The sequence below is a fragment of the Sarcophilus harrisii genome, chromosome 2 (genome assembly GCF_902635505.1).
Source record: "Sarcophilus harrisii chromosome 2, mSarHar1.11, whole genome shotgun sequence".
NCBI lineage: Eukaryota > Metazoa > Chordata > Mammalia > Dasyuromorphia > Dasyuridae > Sarcophilus > Sarcophilus harrisii.
In genome coordinates this window covers 302,336,119-302,356,030 of record NC_045427.1, presented here as the reverse complement: position 1 = coordinate 302,356,030, position 19,912 = coordinate 302,336,119, and the positions used below count along the sequence as shown (strand labels likewise).

Genomic DNA, 19,912 nt, shown 5'->3' with positions numbered 1-19,912 from the left:
TGTCTTATTCTTCGGAAAGTGCAAAAAAGGCAAAGTACTTAACAGTGTCCAAATAACTTCCCTCTAAGGTGAATTCAATTCACCTCCTGAGCCTTCAATGAGATGTGTCAAATCCCTGAATAATGGCAGAGATCACATTTTAGGCTTGATAGATAACAAAATGGAACTGGCTATCATAATACATTTTTCTATCAGGAATCTTTCCTGAAGTCAAGAGAACAAGCTCGACAGAAAGAAGTACAGTGGAACAACATAGTATTCAAAACATTTTTGTTTTTATTTACAAAATTAAATGGCCAAATTTTTGTTTATTACAAAATTAAATGGCCAAATTAGCCACTGGTGCTTTCTTAGAAGCCCTTTTACAAAGTATGGTATCAAACCTAAGGAAATTCTCAAGAGTTTGACTGAAAGGGAGCCAACTCCCTAGTTCCCCTCAAATTTAAGGAGAATAAATATTTGTTGCTATTATCTTTAAAAAAAAATTAGGTAAACTGTTCCAGATTCAAATACATTGAGACAGACACTTTCAAGTCCAACCCAAGTAGCAAGACTTTAGTCCTCAAGACTATGCCAGTAAGTCTTCTCACAGGAATAGAAAGAATGAAGAAGATGAGTAGGGAACTTTGCAATTCCTGCCTTTGGAAAGCAAGATTTGTGGCAGAGGCATGTTTTCTTCTCAGTAGCAATAAATAGGAAAGAAAAGACAAACAAAATGCTCTCTCCATGATCACTCATAGATACAGGTCACAAGTAATTATACTTATGCTTTTACACTCAACACTTCTAGGAACAAAACATTCTGAGAAATTGAGAAAACAAAACCTTAAGAAACAAAGCTGGGGCTTGGAGTGAATCAGTTTTTAAAAGAGACTGAATCTATGGAGCACACAGCAACTCAGTCATTATCTTAATAATGTGGACATAACACATATCTGGACACTGGGTTTATCAATGCCCCTGCTGTTCTTCTCAAATATTGAGAAACTTATGTTGGGCCAGTACTTTATTATGCGCACTTGAAAAGGCAAGAAGGGGGTAAGAGGAAAGAAAAGTGTTCTACTTTCAATCAAATGCAACTATCATTTCCAAAGAGGCCCAAGTCCTATTAGGAGTATAAAACTCATTGAAATCCATGGAAAATCAGGAGCAGAAAAGAGAAGCAAAGCATATTGTTCAGACTATTTCTAGTCTGTTCATTTATTTTCAAATTAGAAATGAGTGCTTCATGCCAAATGAGACCTTATCCCCCAAGCCCTTCTAGACTACAGGGCTGTCATCGTATAATCCCTTTCACTAAGGTCAGTGAATACATTCTTATTGGCCAGTAACATCCTTTTCCATGAACTCAAGGGCGAGAGGACCCCTCGCCATCCTCTCCCTGCCTCCAAATAAGAGGCACAATGGGTACCGTTACAAGGCTCACAAGAAATCAGGCTTTCCTGGGGTGGTGGTACGCCGAGTTTCTCCATCTCTCTTCTCCTTCCCTTCAACAAATGCAATTAAGAACACAGCCCAGGCTCAGGGCACACAAGCAGTGCTTCCTGCTGGGGGAAGTATGGCGAGCCAAAGCCACTCAGAGGGAGAGGTTATCAGGCACCAGATCTAATTAGCCAACCTGCCTCGATTTTGACATTGCTACATTTCCTCTATTAGCATTAATGACAGTCAGGCTGAACCACCGAGAGGCCCTGCATGGCCCACCCTTACCCCCCTCCATCCCCCAGGCCGTTCAGCCAGTCCCTAGGACCCATTCCTATTTCCATGGCAACCTCCTCCCAATGATGTTCCAAAGAGCCCATGACCCCATCAGTCAGTGGAATTGCCTGGGGAGAGGGGGGGAGGCAGCAATGGAGTGTGGCAGAGGCTCATGTTTAAACATGGAGGCATTAAACTGTGCCCAAAATTAAAGGGAGGCATATTGAGTAATGCTTGGGAAGAGCAGAATCTAATAGACAGAGATCCTGGGGACTGCTTTGGATTGGTATTAGCCCAGGGCTTGTTCTGTTCTCTCTCACTGGGGAAAACCAGGCAGTGGCAGGGCAAGCAGGGGGACAAGGAGGAGGAGAACCACACAGTTTGCTCTGGATCATCAAGTCAGGGACAAAGAAAAGTGTCACAGATCTCTGGGGGGAAACTGCCTTCTGAATCACGAAAGATAGAAGTACTCTTGGCTTTTGGGGGAAAGGAAAATAGTGACAGAAAGAAGGCATCCAGGTTCTGTGTGGAAAAATACTATGAAGATGCCAAGACAAGGAAAAAGCAGCAGGTGATGGGAACACAGACCCAGCACTCCACTTACTCCCCATATACTTGGCTGGAGTATGTCCAAGGTTTCTCTGGTTCAGATTTCAAATAAAGTTCTCCCTCCCACCTCTCCTGGCTACACAGTTAACAAAAAGGGGATTGACTCAACTGTGAGAAGAGTATGACTTCTATCCTCCTTGCCTTCCATTTGCCAGACATTCTGTAGTGGGGAGAGGATGGGCAGATGGAAGTGGCCTTCGGCCAAAAGGACCTTGGGGCGACGTGCAAAGACAGGACTCGGCATCTCTTGCTGATCTGGAAATGCTTGAGAATCTCAAAGGGCCAGAGATCAGGGGCTAAAACAGCAAATAGCAAGCACACAGGCCCACTGAGCTCATGTCACTTTTCCAGACAAGACCCAGCTGCCACTGAAGACTTTCCAAGTAGAAGACCAATTCCAGTTAGGATTGATAGGAGTGCAACTAGGATGGAGGAAGAGATCTAGGGACTCTTCTTTGTTATCTGGTTTGTGGGAACAAGGTTAATACAACTCTGACAATCCCCATCTTTTCTCTCTGAGCCATGCCAAAAGTTGGGGCAGAAATGTTGAATCGCAGAGACTCTTTCTCTGGTTGCAACCTTTTTAAGAACTGCCTAGGTTCCAGTATTAGATCATAACCAGAATCATCTTTTTTTCCAATAAGGAAAAAAAAAGAAAATCCAGTATGGGAAAAAAATAAGAATAGGCAACTAACTGAACTATTTTTGTTCCTAAATGTTTACGACATTCAACTGTCTGGTCACCTGGGCTGGGTCCATAGTATAATTATAGACAAATGCATCACATCTGCTCCCCTAAAAATACATATAGGTGTACATACACACATACATGCACACGCACACAAGCATCTACCCCTACTCTTTTTTTGTCCTCACTATTTGTTCCCTTGCAGCACAAATCCCAGACAAATGGGGCTAAAGGAAGATCTAATGCATTGCTTAAATATCTCCAACCAAAAAGTGCTGATGGCAAAAGCTACTGAAGTTGAAAATGGAGCCTCTGATCCATACCAAAAAGGCTGAAAAACCAAAAGGCCAAAAGGCTGAAATTATTCCAAGGGCTCATCTTGTTGGGTAGCTTCCTCCTGGATATCTGCAGTAATCTTCTTGGGATCTTCTGAAGTAGCTGCTTCCATAGCTGCTGTCCCACAAGAAAGAAGTGATTCCATTTGATCATCTCCACACACAGTTCCTGGATCCTTTGGGGCTGGCATTCTCTGGCTCTAAAACTCCCATGTTTCTAACCACTTTAGTCCTGCCATTGGACTTTGAGGGTCCTGAGCCAGGGGACCAATCATTCCATAAGACAGAGGATGGAAGAGGTAGAAGCTAAGCAAGGAGATTCAGGAAAAAAAAAAAAAAAAAAGAGTATGAGAGTCAGAAAAATAACCCAGAATTATAGAAGTGACACTGTTCAAAAGAATACTCTTTCAAAATTTATAATCAAGTTCCTAATACCCAGTGGTCTTTCAATTTTCTTATCTCACCTTGTGATTACCACATATTTCTATATGTGTTATTTAGGCCACAGTATTTCCTAGGTACAAGCTGAATTAATAAAGGAGAAGAACTATCACAAAGCCCAGGGAAGGGGTCAAGAGGAAACCTTAATAAAAGTCAAGAATTAAACACATCAAACTAGAATTTAAGTTTCTTAGTATTTTTTCTTAGAGAAAAATGATCCTCATTCCCCAGCATCAAGGTCCAATACTCACCTATAGGCAATTCCCAGAATCAGAAGAGAGATCCCAAATATATGCACCCAGTTAGCCAGAGGAAAAGGTGACAGATAGCTGGCAAAGAACCTGAGGATTGTGTCCCACAGGATCCCTAAAGAAGTAGGGAAAAAAACCTAACAATTTACCATCAAGATTCATGAGACTCACCTTTTCTCTGACTAAAGTCAATATTCTACAGCTTACTCAGGGAAACAAGAAATAAAATTCTTTTTTTCCTTCCCCCTATTCCACTTCTCAACACCCCCCTCCCTCCATTACCTTTTTCCCTGTGATAATCCCACCCCACTCAAGCACAGCTTTTTTTTTTTTTTAATTGCTATGCCTTCCCTGACATCTCCTGGATCAGTCCAGGAGAACTCTCTGCCCTGCTAGGCCTTTCAATACATACCTGTCAACATGCTGGAGAATAGCATGGCTGGAAAATAGTGATGAAAATAAAGTACCCGGCCCATCATGAAGAAAGGGAAATAATGGAGTAGCCAACCCAGCAAGACCTGACCTCCTCCACGTAGCAGGACCTGGCAGAGACCTTGGGAAACAAGTATCACAGCTCAGATAAGAAGTTCTGGTTCTACTTTTTGACTTGGAGGAATCAGGCCAATTCCTGAGTAAGAAGAGAATCTAGCAGAAACCACAGATCTTTAGCACTAAAGAACTTTGAGGTGGCTTGTCCTTAGATATTTGGAGTTGTTCGTTCTTTGCTTTCCCAAACTAATTCCAATGCAGTCAGATTTCTCCCTAAAAAATCCACAGTTCTGTAAAGCCAGAGTCTAGAAACACTCTCATTCTTCTCCCCCTCTGCAGTGCCCTGAATGACAGATAATTCCTTGCAGCCACACTGAAATAGACAATGGGGTCTCTCCCTGGAATGAGAAGCCAAAGTGCAACTGGGAATAGAGGAAATCTAAGGAGAATGAAAGGATGCTATACCTGGATGCTCAGCTCTGTTTTGTTCCACAAACTGCATGTCTACAATGTCAGGTGGCAGCACAACAATTGGAAAATAGAAGCTGCCATAGCAACTCCTTTCCATCCCACCAGTGGGATGGAGCAGGAGGATGGAGCCAAGAGCATATGAAGACTGTGAAGAAGGCAGAAGATGTACCTGCCAGGGAAATCCTGATTTGGGTAACTGGCACGCAGCCTTCTGCCCAAGTTATTATAGGAAATGCTTGGAAAACCTGACCTTTCACTTCTGCCGTGAGTTGAATTCCTCTTTGCATAGACACAGTAGTGAGGCTTCCCAGGAGAAGGTAAAGGCCAATGCTCCCCAGATTCAACCACCAGATGATCTGTATGGAAATATGAGAAGGAAAGGATGAAAGAAAGGCAATGACCCAGAAACAAATATCAAAGAACAAAACCCAAAGGAAAGCCCTTACTGGATTTCCAAGCAAATAGACCCGAAAGTCAGTTTCATTGACTCCTGAGAAACGTAGGCCCTGCATGGATAAAAAGCAAAGTGATTATGCACGACTGTAGTGGAAAGGAGCTGTCAGAATTTTCCACAGATGACCTCAATCATCCTCCAAACCCTGCAGAAATCTGTTTTGTGATTTAGAGAATCCTAAGACGAGAGAGTGTCCAAATTCCACATCCACTCCTTTGAATAGTGGGGAAGAGAAGCCAGTCCTCTAGCTACCCAGCCCTCCCTCAGGCCCCATCTATTAACAATTTCATCTGGAGTTTCCTCTTTGGTTCTAATTCCCAAATGTTCACCCGGCTTCATCTCTTTACCTGATAGTTGATAGGCCAATGCCAAGGCTTTGAAGTGACTTCATTTTCCTTGGGTTTGAGACCACTATTCCCCTGCAGGAAGGTGGCAACATAAAAAAAGGGTTAAGGGCAGAGACAGGAGAGGCTGACGGGCAATGGCAGCCCAAGATCTCATGAACAGTGTAGGCTGTGCGTGCTTAGAGTCTGATCTCATCTGTCTATGCAGAAAAGGCTGAGTCTTTCCTTCCATAGCCTGCTGACAATTTTTCATTTATTATTCTCATATAAGCTGCTCATCAATTACTTTCATTCAAAATCTATTTATCCTAAGAAAAGGGGAACCAAGAAAACTGGAGGGCATATTCCTCTTGGGTTTGTGCACATTTGTCTTTACTAGGGGAATTCTAGATTAAGAGCATTGAGATGAGGGAATCTATGGAGTAAGGGAAAAATCACTTCTCAGTTTTCCTTGGAGGCCAACATCAATCAACCTCAACTACAGAATAGGAGGATATTTACTTAGTTGTAGGCTTCCCTATCCTCTGAATAGGTTACATAGCCTGGAAGAGCCAAAGTCTTTCCATTCAGAGGCCAAGAATGTTCACCTCTAATTTCCAAATATAGTGAGGTGCTTCAGTTTAAGCTATTCCTGAGACTTTTCTTCCAATAGGAGGGAAAGTAACCAAGATTTACACACATTAGGCTCCAGAAAAGCACAATGCTATTGAGCAACAAGAAGTAGAATGAAACAGTATCAGCCACAACCCTCAGCACATATCAGGGCTCCAATTCATCCCTAAGTACCTGGTTTATATCTGTCCAAACCAGGGAGATGCTGGTGGATTTGTTGCAGGGTTCAATTTTTATCATCCCCCAGAAGCCTGGAATGGTTATCCAAAATAGTTACCAAATGACCAACACTTTCCCCTCAGATTCACTGTTAAGTGTCCAAACAAGAACAACCCAGTATGGGCCCCTGGAGCCATTGATGGCAAAAGCTGATACCCTCTGATTCCTCTCATCCAGGCCTACATTTGTAGATTTTTGTCAAAAATGGATCAGTCCCAGATATTCTGCAAGCTTAAGGGATTTTCAGCAATATATACTTCATTCTACCTCCTGTTAAAAACCTAAATTATTTTAATGAGTTTCGTCCACGTGACAAGAAGAGAAAAATGTCCATTCTGATTATAGCTACATATATTTGTAGATTCCTTCTTCATGCTTAAAGTTTTATGAACTAACTCTATATTCACTCTCATGAGCTAAGCCTGTCTCTACTAGTCTAGTGGCAGAATGTTCACTCAACTTTACTACTGTGAGTAAGAGAGCCATTTCTGGAGTTCCTCTTGTATAAAACATCCCCCTTTGGAATCTAATTCCTTCACTCTACATCACTGAAAATTTCAGCTGGAAAAAAAATCTCTTTTCTTCCTTGCCTCTATCCCTTGGATACTGACAAAAGGAGAAAGAAATTAGCTTTGTAGACTTAATCTTAAAATATGAAATGATGCATCGAATGAAAGACTACTCAAGCAGAGATGGATGACAGAGTCCTGTCACAGGGATAACTACAAGCAAAGACTCTGATTAGAACTCACTCATGGATCTCACAAGGTCATCTTGGCCACCACCCAACATGGATCAATGACAGCATTATATTCTTTTTGAAACTTGAGCCAAGCCAATCTACGATGTTTATTGAGAATGAGAATTGATTGCAAAATCTTTTCCAGGAAAATCCATCAGCAAATGGTTCTCCAAGGAAGATAACTCTCCCTACCCATTCCCCAAGTCAGTGAGTTTCATAGCAATCCTCTATTTGTGATGACATGCTAAGAAAGAGCCCTACAAATAATAACTCTGCTTTACATACTTATACAACACAAGTTACAAAGTACTTTCCACAAATGATTTGCTTTATCTGAACAATCCCCTTAAGTATGAAGAGAAGGTATTAACTCCCTTTTGTAGATGACAAAACAGGCTCAGAGACACTTAGGCTCAGACAGTAAAAGGCAAAAGCAAAAATAAAACTCAAGACTTCTGAATAAGTCTAGTGTTCTTTCTAGACCACTATGTTGCTTCCAAGAGCTAAAGAAGTATGCTTTTAAATTTTTCTTTTAACAACAATGCAAGGGATTTCCAATAGATTTGTAATGGAAATATCCATTCACATCCAGAGAATATAGAGACTGAATGTGGATCAAAACATAGTATTTTCACCTTTTTGTTGTTTGCTTTATTTTTTCCTCATGTTTTTTCCTTTTTGATCTGACTTTTCTTGCACAGAATAATGAATATGAAAATATGTTTAGAAGAATTGCACATGCTTAACCTATATTGGATTGCTTGCTGTCTAAGGTAGAGGAAAGGAAGAAAGGGAAGGAAAAAAATTTGGAACACAAGGTTTTGGAAAGGTTAATGTTGAAAACTATCTTTACATGTATTCTGGAAAAATAAAAAGCTATTATAAAAAAAAAGAAAAAAGAGAAAGTAGACACAATAATTTTTATAGTGACTGCCATCCTGGCAATACTCTAATAGTTGCTACATTACAAGATTAAAATGTGGGAATTTCCATTAAAAAAAAAATTCCTTAAAAGGGAAGCAGGTATCTTTACTATACTCCCTAATGAAAAACCCAAATTTATTTACTCCCCAGAATCTTGGATAGGCCACATGGGATGCCACCTAGAACTAGGTCACCTTACCCGGATCATAACCATGTGGGATTCCAGTAGGATCTCCATAAAACTGGGTTTCAGGACATCCAAGTTGATGTTTGGCACTGAACAAAGAGAACAAAGGGCAGAAGAAAAACACTTTAAGCTCTATTTCCCTTTCCACATTCACATTGTTCATTGCAAATACATTTCAGACCAGGAAGGTCTGGTTACAACCTGAGATATTAGTAGGGGATAGGGTTAATGATAGAACACAGAGCTGAGGAGTCTAAAGGCCTAGGAACTAAACAACACTATCAAACATCTAGTCTCATTCCTTGAACATTTCTTACCCTGAAATTAGGCAAAAGACTTTACTTTTCTTCATTAATTCAGGCAGCATTTAATGAACACTTACTTTTTACAAAGTACTTTATTGGTTTCTATGGGAAACACTAAGAAAATGGATGCAATTCACTGGGATAAGGTCCCTGTCCTCAAAAAGTTTACAATCTAGTTGAAAAGACAAAAAAATTTAAAAAGCAACAGGAAAAAAGTGAAATTAAATGTTATTTAGTTTCAATGACCAGGTTGGATCCCAAAGAGTCAGTATGGTAGAGTGGTCAGGGGGCCAAATCTGAAGGTAGGAAGAGCTGGGTTTAAGTTTTGCCTCACTGGTTAAGTGACTGGAAGAGTAACTCAGCCCCTCTGGGCATGTTTCTTCATTTGTAAAATGAGTGAGAACTCAGTGAAGTGATCTTAAAGATTCCTTCAAAATGAAAACCAAAGATCCTATGATAGGATTTATAAGGGAATGCAGCTCTCTCCCTTTTTTGCAGAAATGGGGGGCTCTGGGTATAAACACTACATGTACTATCAGACTTAGGTAATGTGGAGATAGATTTGCTAAACTCCATTTTCCCCACTTTATTACTGCTTATTGCAAGGAATGTTTTCCTCAGTAAGAGAAAGGGAGAGAATATTTTCAAAAATGAAACTAATGTAGTATTAACCAAAGATATCAACCAAAATGTAATTTTTTTTGGCAAGGCAATTGGGATTAAATGACTTGCCCAGAGTCACACAGCTAGTAAGTGTTAAGTGTCTGTGGCCAAATTTGAACTCAGGTTCTCTTGATTTCAGGGTTGATGCTCTATCCCCTGTACCATCTAGCTATCCCAAATTTTTTTAAAAAGATAAATAAGAATGCAAGTGGAAAATCAAGACAAGGCTACATATGAGTAAATGTACATTATTAAAATATTTACTTTTAAAAAGGGAAATGATCATTTGAGATAGGGTTAGACATAAAAGTCTTAATGAGAGAAGCTTATTATTGAGCTAGGTTCCTCAAAAAAGGATAAAATGTAGAATAGGAAAGAGGGAGAGAGAACAAAAACCCAAGAGTAGGAAGAACAACATGAAGAAAGACAAGGAGATAAGGAGCAGGGGATTTGTGTCAAGGAGCAAGGATAGATGAATCTATGGCAAGTTTAGAATGTGAGGCCAAGGAATATGGGTTTATGTATAAACCTGAGCCTGAGCACCATAGTAATATGGTGAACATAAGCTGAAAGAAAATCAATCTGAATGTGTTATGTTGAATGGATAGGAGAAAAGAGATTGTAGGTAGGATGAGCATAAAGGAAGCTACTAAACTAAACTAGTAACGAGTTGGTAAAGTTATCGTTCAAGACAGTGACTAAGGAAAGCTGTAAGAAAAAAATCAACAAACCATGAGCATTGAATAACATGGTTGTAAAAGAGTAAGAAGTAAAACAATAGAAGTACAAAAGTCATTTCAAAGAATACAGGCTCAGGATAATCTGGTGAGGCTGTGAGAAGAAATGGGGGAGCTGGAAAGGGGTGCTAGTTTAGGGGAGAAAATAAGTTCCATTTTAGAAACAATGAGTTTGAGATGACATCAGGACATCTAATTGGAAAGATGTAAACAGGCTAGAGAGAATCAGGTGTGGAAAACTGAGATTTGTGAATGAATGACAAAGTAACAATAAAAGGGCCTAGTTTTGAGCCTTGAGAGATACTTCATCATCAGAAACAGAAACAAGTTAAGAAGTCAAAGACAGAATGTCAGAGAAGCAGGATAAAAAAGGGAGTATACTTCAGAAAACTAGAAGATGACCAGTAGTGTAAATACAAAAAGGTCAAAAATGATGAAAAAAGATCATCAGATTTGGCAGGCAAGTCACTGGTAGATTCAGAGAGAATACTTCAATTTGATAATAGGGATGGAAATCAAAATCGGAAGGTGCACATGGGGTCGTTGATATGTTCTATGTGTCTAAAAAGTTGAACTGGGAGAAGGAAAGAGCAATAAGATAGTACTCTGAATAAACAGTATAGGGTCTGGTCAAGGTTTGTGTTTGCTCTTCCCCACCCCCCCCTCAGGAAAAGGGGAAATAAGCATATCACAATCAGCCATAGGGAGCTCTCACTCACATTTGGGATTGATATGGTCTTCCACATTCCAGACAGAATTAGGGGTCTCCTTCAAGTATGGAGTGCAGGTCACTTCCAGCTGTTCCCAGCCCCTATGAAAGGTGGTTAGTAATATTTCATTGAACATCAAGACCCACATTTATTATAAAGTCCTTCTGCAGTTATTTACTGACCTTTATGATCTCCTTTTTTAATCTAGGGTTGTTCCCCCTAATCTCACAAAATTATATCCTATAACTACTCTGTGAGGGCCACATTACTATTTCAGAGAGAGAATAAAATATGTAGAAGCCAATTGGAATATTGGAGAGCCTTTAGAGCTTCCAGGTCATAGCAACTCCTGGCCAATAAGCTTTGCACTCCTGACTTATCAGATACCAGCTTTTCATTCCATCCATCATTGTAGAAAACAACATAGAGTTGAATAATGCACTGGAAGCAAACAAGTAAAAGTGTTTCTCACATGATGAAGTAAGAAAATAAAAGAATAAGGATTAGATGAAGGATTAGAAGTCAGGATCCCAAAGACTCACCATTTGGGTAGTGTCTTTCCTGAGGAACCCAGGACACAGCCCGTGGCCAGATGAATGAGTCGAATTTGACTCCTCAGAACCTTGATCCGATTCTCAGATTTCCTATTCATCACCTCAATCCTCCAGAAATCATTTGAATCGCCTGTCCCATTCTGCCACGTAAAGCAAGAAAAAAACACATAGGAAACTAAAAGACTATAAAGAAAGGAACAACAGAAAGGGATGATAAAAATAGATACCACTTAATCACTATCATGGTATTAAGACAAAAAGTGAAGTAGTCATTTGAAATCTGGAGTAGAAGAGGGAAGGAGTGCCGTTTCATCTAGTCAATGACTGACAGAGCCCACCACACAGTATTACAATCAAGCAAGATTGTTTAGTCCCTTGAACCTAGGAATCTAATTTCCTCATTTCAAAGAACTATGGTCTAGACTCTAGATATATGATGTTACCTTCAAGCCACCAACCTCGATACTATACCCTAAGCCAGCAGGAACTGATCTGGGCCATTTAAATCCATTACTTTAGCCATCTGGCTGCTCATTGCTCTGAGCCAGAAAGGGTACAGGATGGAAAAAAAAAAAAAAAAAAAAGGCCTGGAGTAAAAATTGCTATTTAGGAATTAAGATTTCTACCTAATTTTGCTCAAGGGAAACCCAAAAGATTAAGAAAACTACCACAATTCTCATTCTTTGATGACTTCAAACACTTCAAAATCTAGTAGGTTTTCCACTGGTAAAAGAAAATACAGACTGAATAAGATACTTGGTCATCCATGAAAAATTCAGTACTCTTTTGAGATCTCTGAAACCTTGGCAGTAACTTGTAGTCACATTTACCTTCAAGTTACTGAAAATAATCCTAAAAGATTTAGATGGCCCTTCACTTTAAAGATCATAAAAGTCAGTCAATGTGTATTTAGGAAATACCAAAAGGATTATGGATAATGTACATTCACCTACACATGTACTTACAGAGAGGAAATCTAAGGGCCTTCCTTCACTTTAGGCCCTTGGTTTCTAGGTCAAATTTGATTCATAATGGTCTATGGAATCCAATTAATATCTTTTGACATTTATTAAACATCAGTACTAAATGGAACATATAAATATTATGATAGGGTGGGGACAGGGACAGATAGGTTTTTATAAACTTGCCTTTCCCACAATAAGCAAAGCCAAAAAATCTTCCAAATGTTAAATGAGCCTTAACTCAGTCCCTAAAGCCTTAGGGATATTCTGAGATTCTGAGGATGACATGTCCTGCCAACGTGGCAACAAGCCAGTCCCCACTACTTTTTACAGTCTGCACATCACTTTGGCCATTTACTTACTACACCATAGCCAGTGACCTGATAATGCTTCCGGGTCATTGGGGCCTCATGCTGATGACTATGTAGGTTTCGAGAAGTCCTAGAATTCAAAGGAATGGAGTGTTTGCATCATCTAAAGGAAGACAGGCAATACCTATATCAGTTATTAATTATATTCCTATGGGGAGTTTATGGGAAGACACAAATAAAAAATCACTCAGAATAGGCAGGGATGGTTGGGCTGTGACCCACAACACTGGAGGAATAGCTACATTGATAAGGTCATTTTGCATACTTATTTTGGGTATATTTAGAGAACGAATATGGAGCCATGTTAAAAATTCTACTGGCTCTACTAATAAGGTACATTAAATGGTCCTCTTACAGTTATCTTATCTGATCACAAGATGAAACTCTTCCACTGCCTCAAAAAGCAAAAACATTCCAAATACAGGCTCTGACACAAATATGAATTCCTTTCCCATTAGAGCCCTTCCTTTCAACCCCATCCCCAACCCCTGCCCCATCACCAGGATTAGCCCAAGCATGTTCCCAAAGAAATATATTTGAGGCAGAAAATGTTGGTAGCTTTATCTGACTCTAAAAAAATAACTATATGTATTAAATAAGACATCTCCTTACTTTCCTACTCTGACTCTAAATCCAATCTAATTAGAAAAAGGCTTGAGTGGCTATCCCATGAAGCCTTCTCATCACCTATTTCTCCTATTTACCAGATCATTATACAAATATGTCTTTTGTTTAAGTCTAGCTAACCAAGAAAAAGATAAAATCCTGTTCCTCATGCACCCTTTTATTCTTGAACATCCTTACTCTTTATGTTCCAGCCGAATGATATCTCCATGTTTCACAAACTCCACTGGGAAAGAGGGATCCAGAGGATCTGCCAAGTAAAGAAAAAACATTTCCTCACACCATGAATTAGGAATAAAAATGAATACTTTCCTTTTTAAAAATCAGGTTCATGCACATAATTAAGAGTTCAGTTCTTCTTTCCAAAGCAAAACGGCAGACTGTGAAAATTTTACCAGTAAATATCTGATCTCTGGCATCCCATTTCCTAGGAGGGAGATGAGAATGAAAGCCAATTTTTGTTATAACCTTGAGATGATAGCCAGTCAGGATCTAGATAGGTGACAGTGTAGAAAAGGAATTTACAATGGTCACAGAAATGCAGAATAGACCTTTAAAAGTTTCTTTACCAAGAAATGAAGAGCTAGGAATACTCTGGAAATGCTAATACTTTGGAAACAGGCCAAGTTCAGACTAAGAAATAAATCTATTGGCTAAAAATAGTCATATAAAACATACACAAATCTCTAGAGAATTAGTCAGAAAGCCCTGTCCCAGAGATTTTCATACCTATAAATTCTTTCTACAAATCAGAAGAATCATTATGACAAATTACATGGTTAAATAGTTTATTTTGAAAGAAAATTTTCATTTTTATCTATTTTTGTCAGCAAGTCAGGAAGAACACAAAGCCATGGTAGGATACCCAGCTCTCTCACCAAGTAGGCCCAGAGCTTTCTGCTAATACCTAGGTACTCCTGTTATTTCAGCTGATGTACTAATAGTTGAGCCTGAACACTGGCGCACTAATATCATCCAATTAATCATACCAAAGAAAATGTTGAGGACTCAGTTTGTATTTTCCCTTTACCTCATCCTACAAACAAAACTTTAAGATCTATCCAACTTAAATGTCATTCATATTATCCCATTAGTTCAAAATATGTTAAAAACAAAAGACTCAACTAAACTCAATCATATGACTGGCCTCCCCTTAGGAAAGAAACTGACAAAGTTCCTGTACAGTGGATTCATAACAGAGAATCGGTCAGAATAATTCTACAAGTCACATTTTTACAAAAAATTGGGCTAGAAGCCATCATGAAAAGGGAGAAAGAAACAAATAAACAAGTGAATTTAAATTCAGCAGGGTTGCCTGCAAAGAACTGATTAGTTTATCCAGGAGTAGACTGAGCCAGGTCACCTTAATCTGAAAAATTAAAGCAGACAGTAGAGCAAGACAACCAGCAAAAAGCTAGAGAAGGTGAACAGGAGGTGCCCTTTGTCCTCCCCACCACGACAGCAGAAGGCACAACCTTCAGGTAGCAATCTGTCTGCCCAGAGATAAGAAGATTTGGATGCAAGGTTTGTTAGAAACACCTGAGCCCTGTGTTATTCAGCCACTGAGTAGGAGCCCATTTGCTTGGCTCACCCCAGGGAACAAAAGCACAAGGAGAGAAGCCAGAATGAAGCCCTAAGTTACAGACCCTGCCAAATGCTATCATACTACATGGTTGTCAGGCCCTCGGAATTGTAACTGACAGGCATATTCCAATTAAGATTGATGGCCATCTTTCTATGACACTTAAGGTGCATTGTACACTGGCATGTGCAAGTTTTAGTGGACTCCACAGAAGAAATGAAAGCAGCTGCTATCTGTTCAATGCTGGTCACCCCCACCTTCTTGGCTAAGGATCCAGAATCAAAACTGGAGAATAAGAGAAACGCATGGACTTAAACATATTCTAATATGTGTAATCTATGTTTTGCTCTTATTCTCCAATTTTATTTTTTTTAATATTTATGCAGATTCAAACCATGTCTATTTGGAATCTCTCCACACAGGTATGCCCACTGTTAGGGATGAGTGGGAAATTAAATGACTCAGACAAGTATCAGTCTTCTGCCACTTCCCTCACTTTCTGCTTACCTGTGTTGACATCATGTTTCTTCACAATCCACAAATTGTTATAATCCTTGTGCTGATAGGCAGTTACCTAGAAGAAAAAAAAATCCACATCATCCCTGTTGAATCAAGGCCAGCACATTAAGAGTTTCTAAAATCATATCACATAGCAGGCCTCCAGGCCTTAAGTTGCTACATTTCAAGAACAAAAGCAATCAGTGGGAATAAGATGCTCCTTTACCTCCCCTCTGGATTTTCTCCTGGATCTATTTTGATTTGTCTGCTTATATTCCTGCATCTGTGTGCCTATCTTATTTGGATTTTAAGCTTCTTAGGGGAAAAATCATGATTACTCATAAGTAATATAGTAACCAACATATTTGCCAAACCTGGCCACTAATATGCACACTTCTGATGATCACCTGAGCTCAAAAGGTATCACAAAAAAAAATCTAAAAGCTTCTCTCAGAATAATGGAAGTCCCAGATAACAAATTAAATTCCTTAGAGGTATAGTTAGTTTCTTCATTACTGCTACTGACAGAATTTCAAAATAGAAAAAATGGCTATGTGATAGTTAAGGTGAAAGTATTAAAGAATGGAATTTGAATTTCTGGAAGAGGACTTACCATAAAGGAATGATGGCTTTTGGCCAGGGATGCAGTATATCAAATAAGAACTAGAAAAAATATTGCCTAATCTATGTTGGTTCCAGAGGACAGATGATGGCATGCATTTTCCCCTTTTCAGTTGGGAGGCAGCAGGTTACTGTTAAGGAAGCCTGCATACTCTGTCTAATTGAGTCACTGCTTCTCTTGGTTTTGTGACCATGTTTTTTGTTACAAAGGAGAGTTTATGCTGGGTAGGACAAAAGTAACTAGTATAAAATCAATAAAACATTAAGTATGTGTGTGTGCCCATATGAAAATACAAAAAAAAAAAAAAGAAAAAGAAAAAAGAAAAAGGAGCTACACAAAAGCATTGAAATGAATAGAACTAGAGTAATGATTACTACTGTGTATTTTTTTTAAAGACAGTAGAACTTCATAAGACTGAGAAGAAAACATCAGAATCATTTTTGTTTTGAGTATTTTAATTTCTTTTAGTTTTATTTTGATTAATGTTAAATATTTATACAACATATTATTCCTTATTTTATATATTAATTTAATTGTAGGGACTTGTGGATTTAAGTAAGATAGCTTTAAAGTGAAAGTGGAATGAGGGGAGAGAAAGTAGGAAAAAAATCATCAACTAGACACGGATCTCCATTAAGTCAATACTACAAAGATTAGTAAAAATAAAAATATCATTGGAGTTGCCTAATAATTCACACAAGATAGAGGAGAAGCAATAATATTCATGATCTAAAGCATCTATATATGAGTACAAAATATGAGTAGCAAACATTCTCAAAACAAAGAAATAAATGTGATTTATGACTCAAATACAGAAATAAAAGAACATACCCTATTTCCAAAGGAACAGCTAAAAAGGAAAATGGAGTACTATTAAATAGCTATAAGATTACTCCTATAGGTAATCAATGAATCATAGTTGGGAACCACAGCATGGTAAAGATCATTGAACAACAAAAGTAAAACAAAAGTGATATTGTGGCAGAAGTATACCATAGAACTATCCAGCCAAAACAGTGGAGGAAATGGATACTGGGTATCACAAAGAGATCACAAACCAAGCAAAAAAGCACAACATAGCAGGAATAGGACACTTTAACTCTCCAGTCATCTTTGGGCAAAAAAAAGGTGAAGTCTTAACCTACTAACTTCAGGGCAGCTAATAATTTCCTAACATATCTTAACAAGAATATGATTTTTTTTTTTGAGGCAGTTGAGGTTAAGTGATTTTTCCAGGGTTACACTGCTAGTGTCTGAGGCCAGACTTGAATTCAGATCATCCTGACTTCAGGGCTAGTCTACTATGCTCCATCTACTATGCCATCTAGCTGCCCCAAGAATGTAATTCTTTGAAAGATAGATGAAACAATAAAAAAGTGACTATTCTGGACCTGATTCTAGTCAATAAATAAGCCTGATGAAGACCTGACCAAAACTTTGAGATGCAATGATCATATCCCCTTAGTGTTTGTGAAAAATAAGGAAGGTACCACTGGCATAGATTAACAAACCAACCTAATTTCAGGAGAATGAACTTCAGGGAAAAGATCAGTAGAATCAGATAGCATAAAATTCTACAAGTAAGGCTATAAAGCTACCAACAGGCCCAAACAAGATTTAGCAGCTTCCACTTTAAAGAAGTGAAGAGCTTAAAATATGATATTCTAGAAGGCAAAGGAGCTCAGTTTACAATAAAAAAAAAATAATCAACTCAGCAAAACTGAGTATAATTCTACAAAGGAAAAAATAAATATTTAATGAAAAAAGAGGACTGCCAAGCATTCCTGATGAAAAGATCAGAACTGAATAGAATTTTTGAATTCAAACATGACTCAAAAGAAGTATAAAAATGTAAATAAGAAAGAACAATCACATGGGCCTTAAGAAGTCTAAGCAACTTACATTTCTATAAAGAAAGATGCTACATGTGACTCAAAATAATTTTTATCATAATTAGAATAATTAAAAGGAGTCTATATGAGCATAGGGTATAAGTTTGAGTTGATTTATGAGGATCTCCAAAACAAAGTGAAAAGGTAAGAAAGAAGGATGCACTGGGATAAGGGGGAATGAAAAGGATGATTAGGGAGCATTATTTCACATAAAGGAGGCATCCAAGGAAGAATTTTTACAGTAGAGAGAAAAGGGGGAGGGTAGCAGGCAACATATGAACTACACTCTCATTGGAATTGGTTCAAAGAGGGAAAAACACACACAATCATACACATACACATATATTCAACTGGGTATAGAAATCTTTCTTACATAAAAGGGAAGCAAAAAGGAAAGGGGATTTAAAAAAAGACAGAGAGCTGGGGGGAGAGGAAAAGGTTATTAAATGAAAGAGAGATTAAAGAGAGGCAGAAATCAGAAGCAAAAGGGACTCTTATGTAAAGGGATGGAGTAAAAAAGAGAGAGAAGCATAAAGAGAAAAAAAATAGGATAGAGGGAAATCCACAGTAAACATAACTGACTGTGAATGAGATGAAGTTGCCAATGAAACAGAAGGAGAGAGCAGAATAGATTAAAAATCAGAATCCAACGATATGTTGTTTAAAAGAGACACACTTGAAACAGAAAGACAACTAAAATAAGGGACTGCAGCAGAATCTATTAAGTTTTATAGGAGGTTAAAACATATAAAAAGGCAGGGACATCAATCAGGATCTCAGACAAAACAAAAGCAAAACCAGACCTAATTAAAAGACATAATCAGGGTAACAACATTTTGCTAAGAAGTACAATGAAGTAATATCAAAAAATTGAACAAATTTCTCTGATAAAGTCCTTATTTCTCAAGTATATGAAGAACTGAGTCAAATTTATGGAAGAACCATTCCTCAATTAATAAATGGTCAGCGAATATGAACAGGAAGTTTTCAGAAGAAGTTACCAAACTATTTATTGTCACATGAACAATTATCTAAATCACTAATAATTAGATAAGTACAAATTAAAACAATTCTGACACATCACCCCACACCTCTCAGATTGGCTAACATGACAGAAAAGGAAAATGACATGCTGAAGGGGATATGGGAAAATGGGATGTGGAAAAAAAAAAATACTGATACACTGTTAGTGGAGCTATGAACTATTCCAACCACATTGGACAATAATTTGGAACTATGCCCAAAAGGCTAAAGAACTGTGCATACTCTTTGATCCAACAATACCATTACTAGGTCTGTATCTCACAGACCCCAAAGAAAAAGGAAAAAACCTATATGTACAAAAATATTTATAGCAGCTCTTTTTTGTGGTAGCAAAGAATTGGAAATGGAAGGGATGCTCATCAATTGGGGAATGACTAAAAAAAGTTGTGGTATATAATTGTGATGGAATACTATGTGTTATAAGAAATTATGAAGGGGATGGTTTTAGAAAAACATGGGAAGAGCTATATGATTTGATGCAGAGTAAAGTGAACAGAACCAGGTGATTACTGTACATGGTGACAATATACCGTAACAATGATCAACTACGAAAGACTTAGCTATTCTGATAAATACAATGATCCAAGACAATTCTAATGGATTCATGATGAAAAATGTTATCTGCCTCCAGAAAGAAAACTGATGAACTCTAAGTGCAAACTGAAGTATAATTTTTTCACTTTCTTTTTTTTCTTGCTTTTTTTTTTGCAACATGGCTAATATGGAAATATGTTTTATATGATTTCATATATATAACTGATATCACATTACTTGCTTTATCAATTGCTGGGGAAAGGGCTGGAGGTAGAGGGAAATTTATAATTCAAAAAAAATTTAAGAATATGTTAAAAATAAATTTTTTTCTGGAAAAAAGAATGGAATTA

At 38.1% G+C, this 19,912-nt stretch overlaps 1 protein-coding gene across 2 annotated transcripts in view; it reads right to left on the bottom strand.

The window, feature by feature from the left end:
- Nucleotides 1-258: 258 nt before the first annotated feature.
- POMT2 (protein O-mannosyltransferase 2) overlaps nt 259-19,912 on the bottom strand; it is a 43,062-nt gene continuing 23,408 nt past the window's right edge. Inside the window, exons 10-21 of one of the 2 annotated variants that reach the window (XM_031952447.1) lie at nt 15,480-15,546; nt 13,571-13,640; nt 12,758-12,836; nt 11,422-11,573; nt 10,889-10,980; nt 8,477-8,553; nt 5,784-5,855; nt 5,429-5,488; nt 5,233-5,338; nt 4,435-4,575; nt 4,023-4,137; nt 259-3,636 (exon numbers count right to left, since the gene is read on the bottom strand). In XM_031952447.1, coding sequence (XP_031808307.1) covers nt 3,531-3,636; nt 4,023-4,137; nt 4,435-4,575; nt 5,233-5,338; nt 5,429-5,488; nt 5,784-5,855; nt 8,477-8,553; nt 10,889-10,980; nt 11,422-11,573; nt 12,758-12,836; nt 13,571-13,640; nt 15,480-15,546 — 1,137 coding nt within the window. In that variant the 3' untranslated portion in view covers nt 259-3,530. The remainder of the gene's footprint in view (nt 3,637-4,022; nt 4,138-4,434; nt 4,576-5,232; nt 5,339-5,428; nt 5,489-5,783; nt 5,856-8,476; nt 8,554-10,888; nt 10,981-11,421; nt 11,574-12,757; nt 12,837-13,570; nt 13,641-15,479; nt 15,547-19,912) is intronic. The other variant, XM_031952448.1, reaches the window with a different exon arrangement.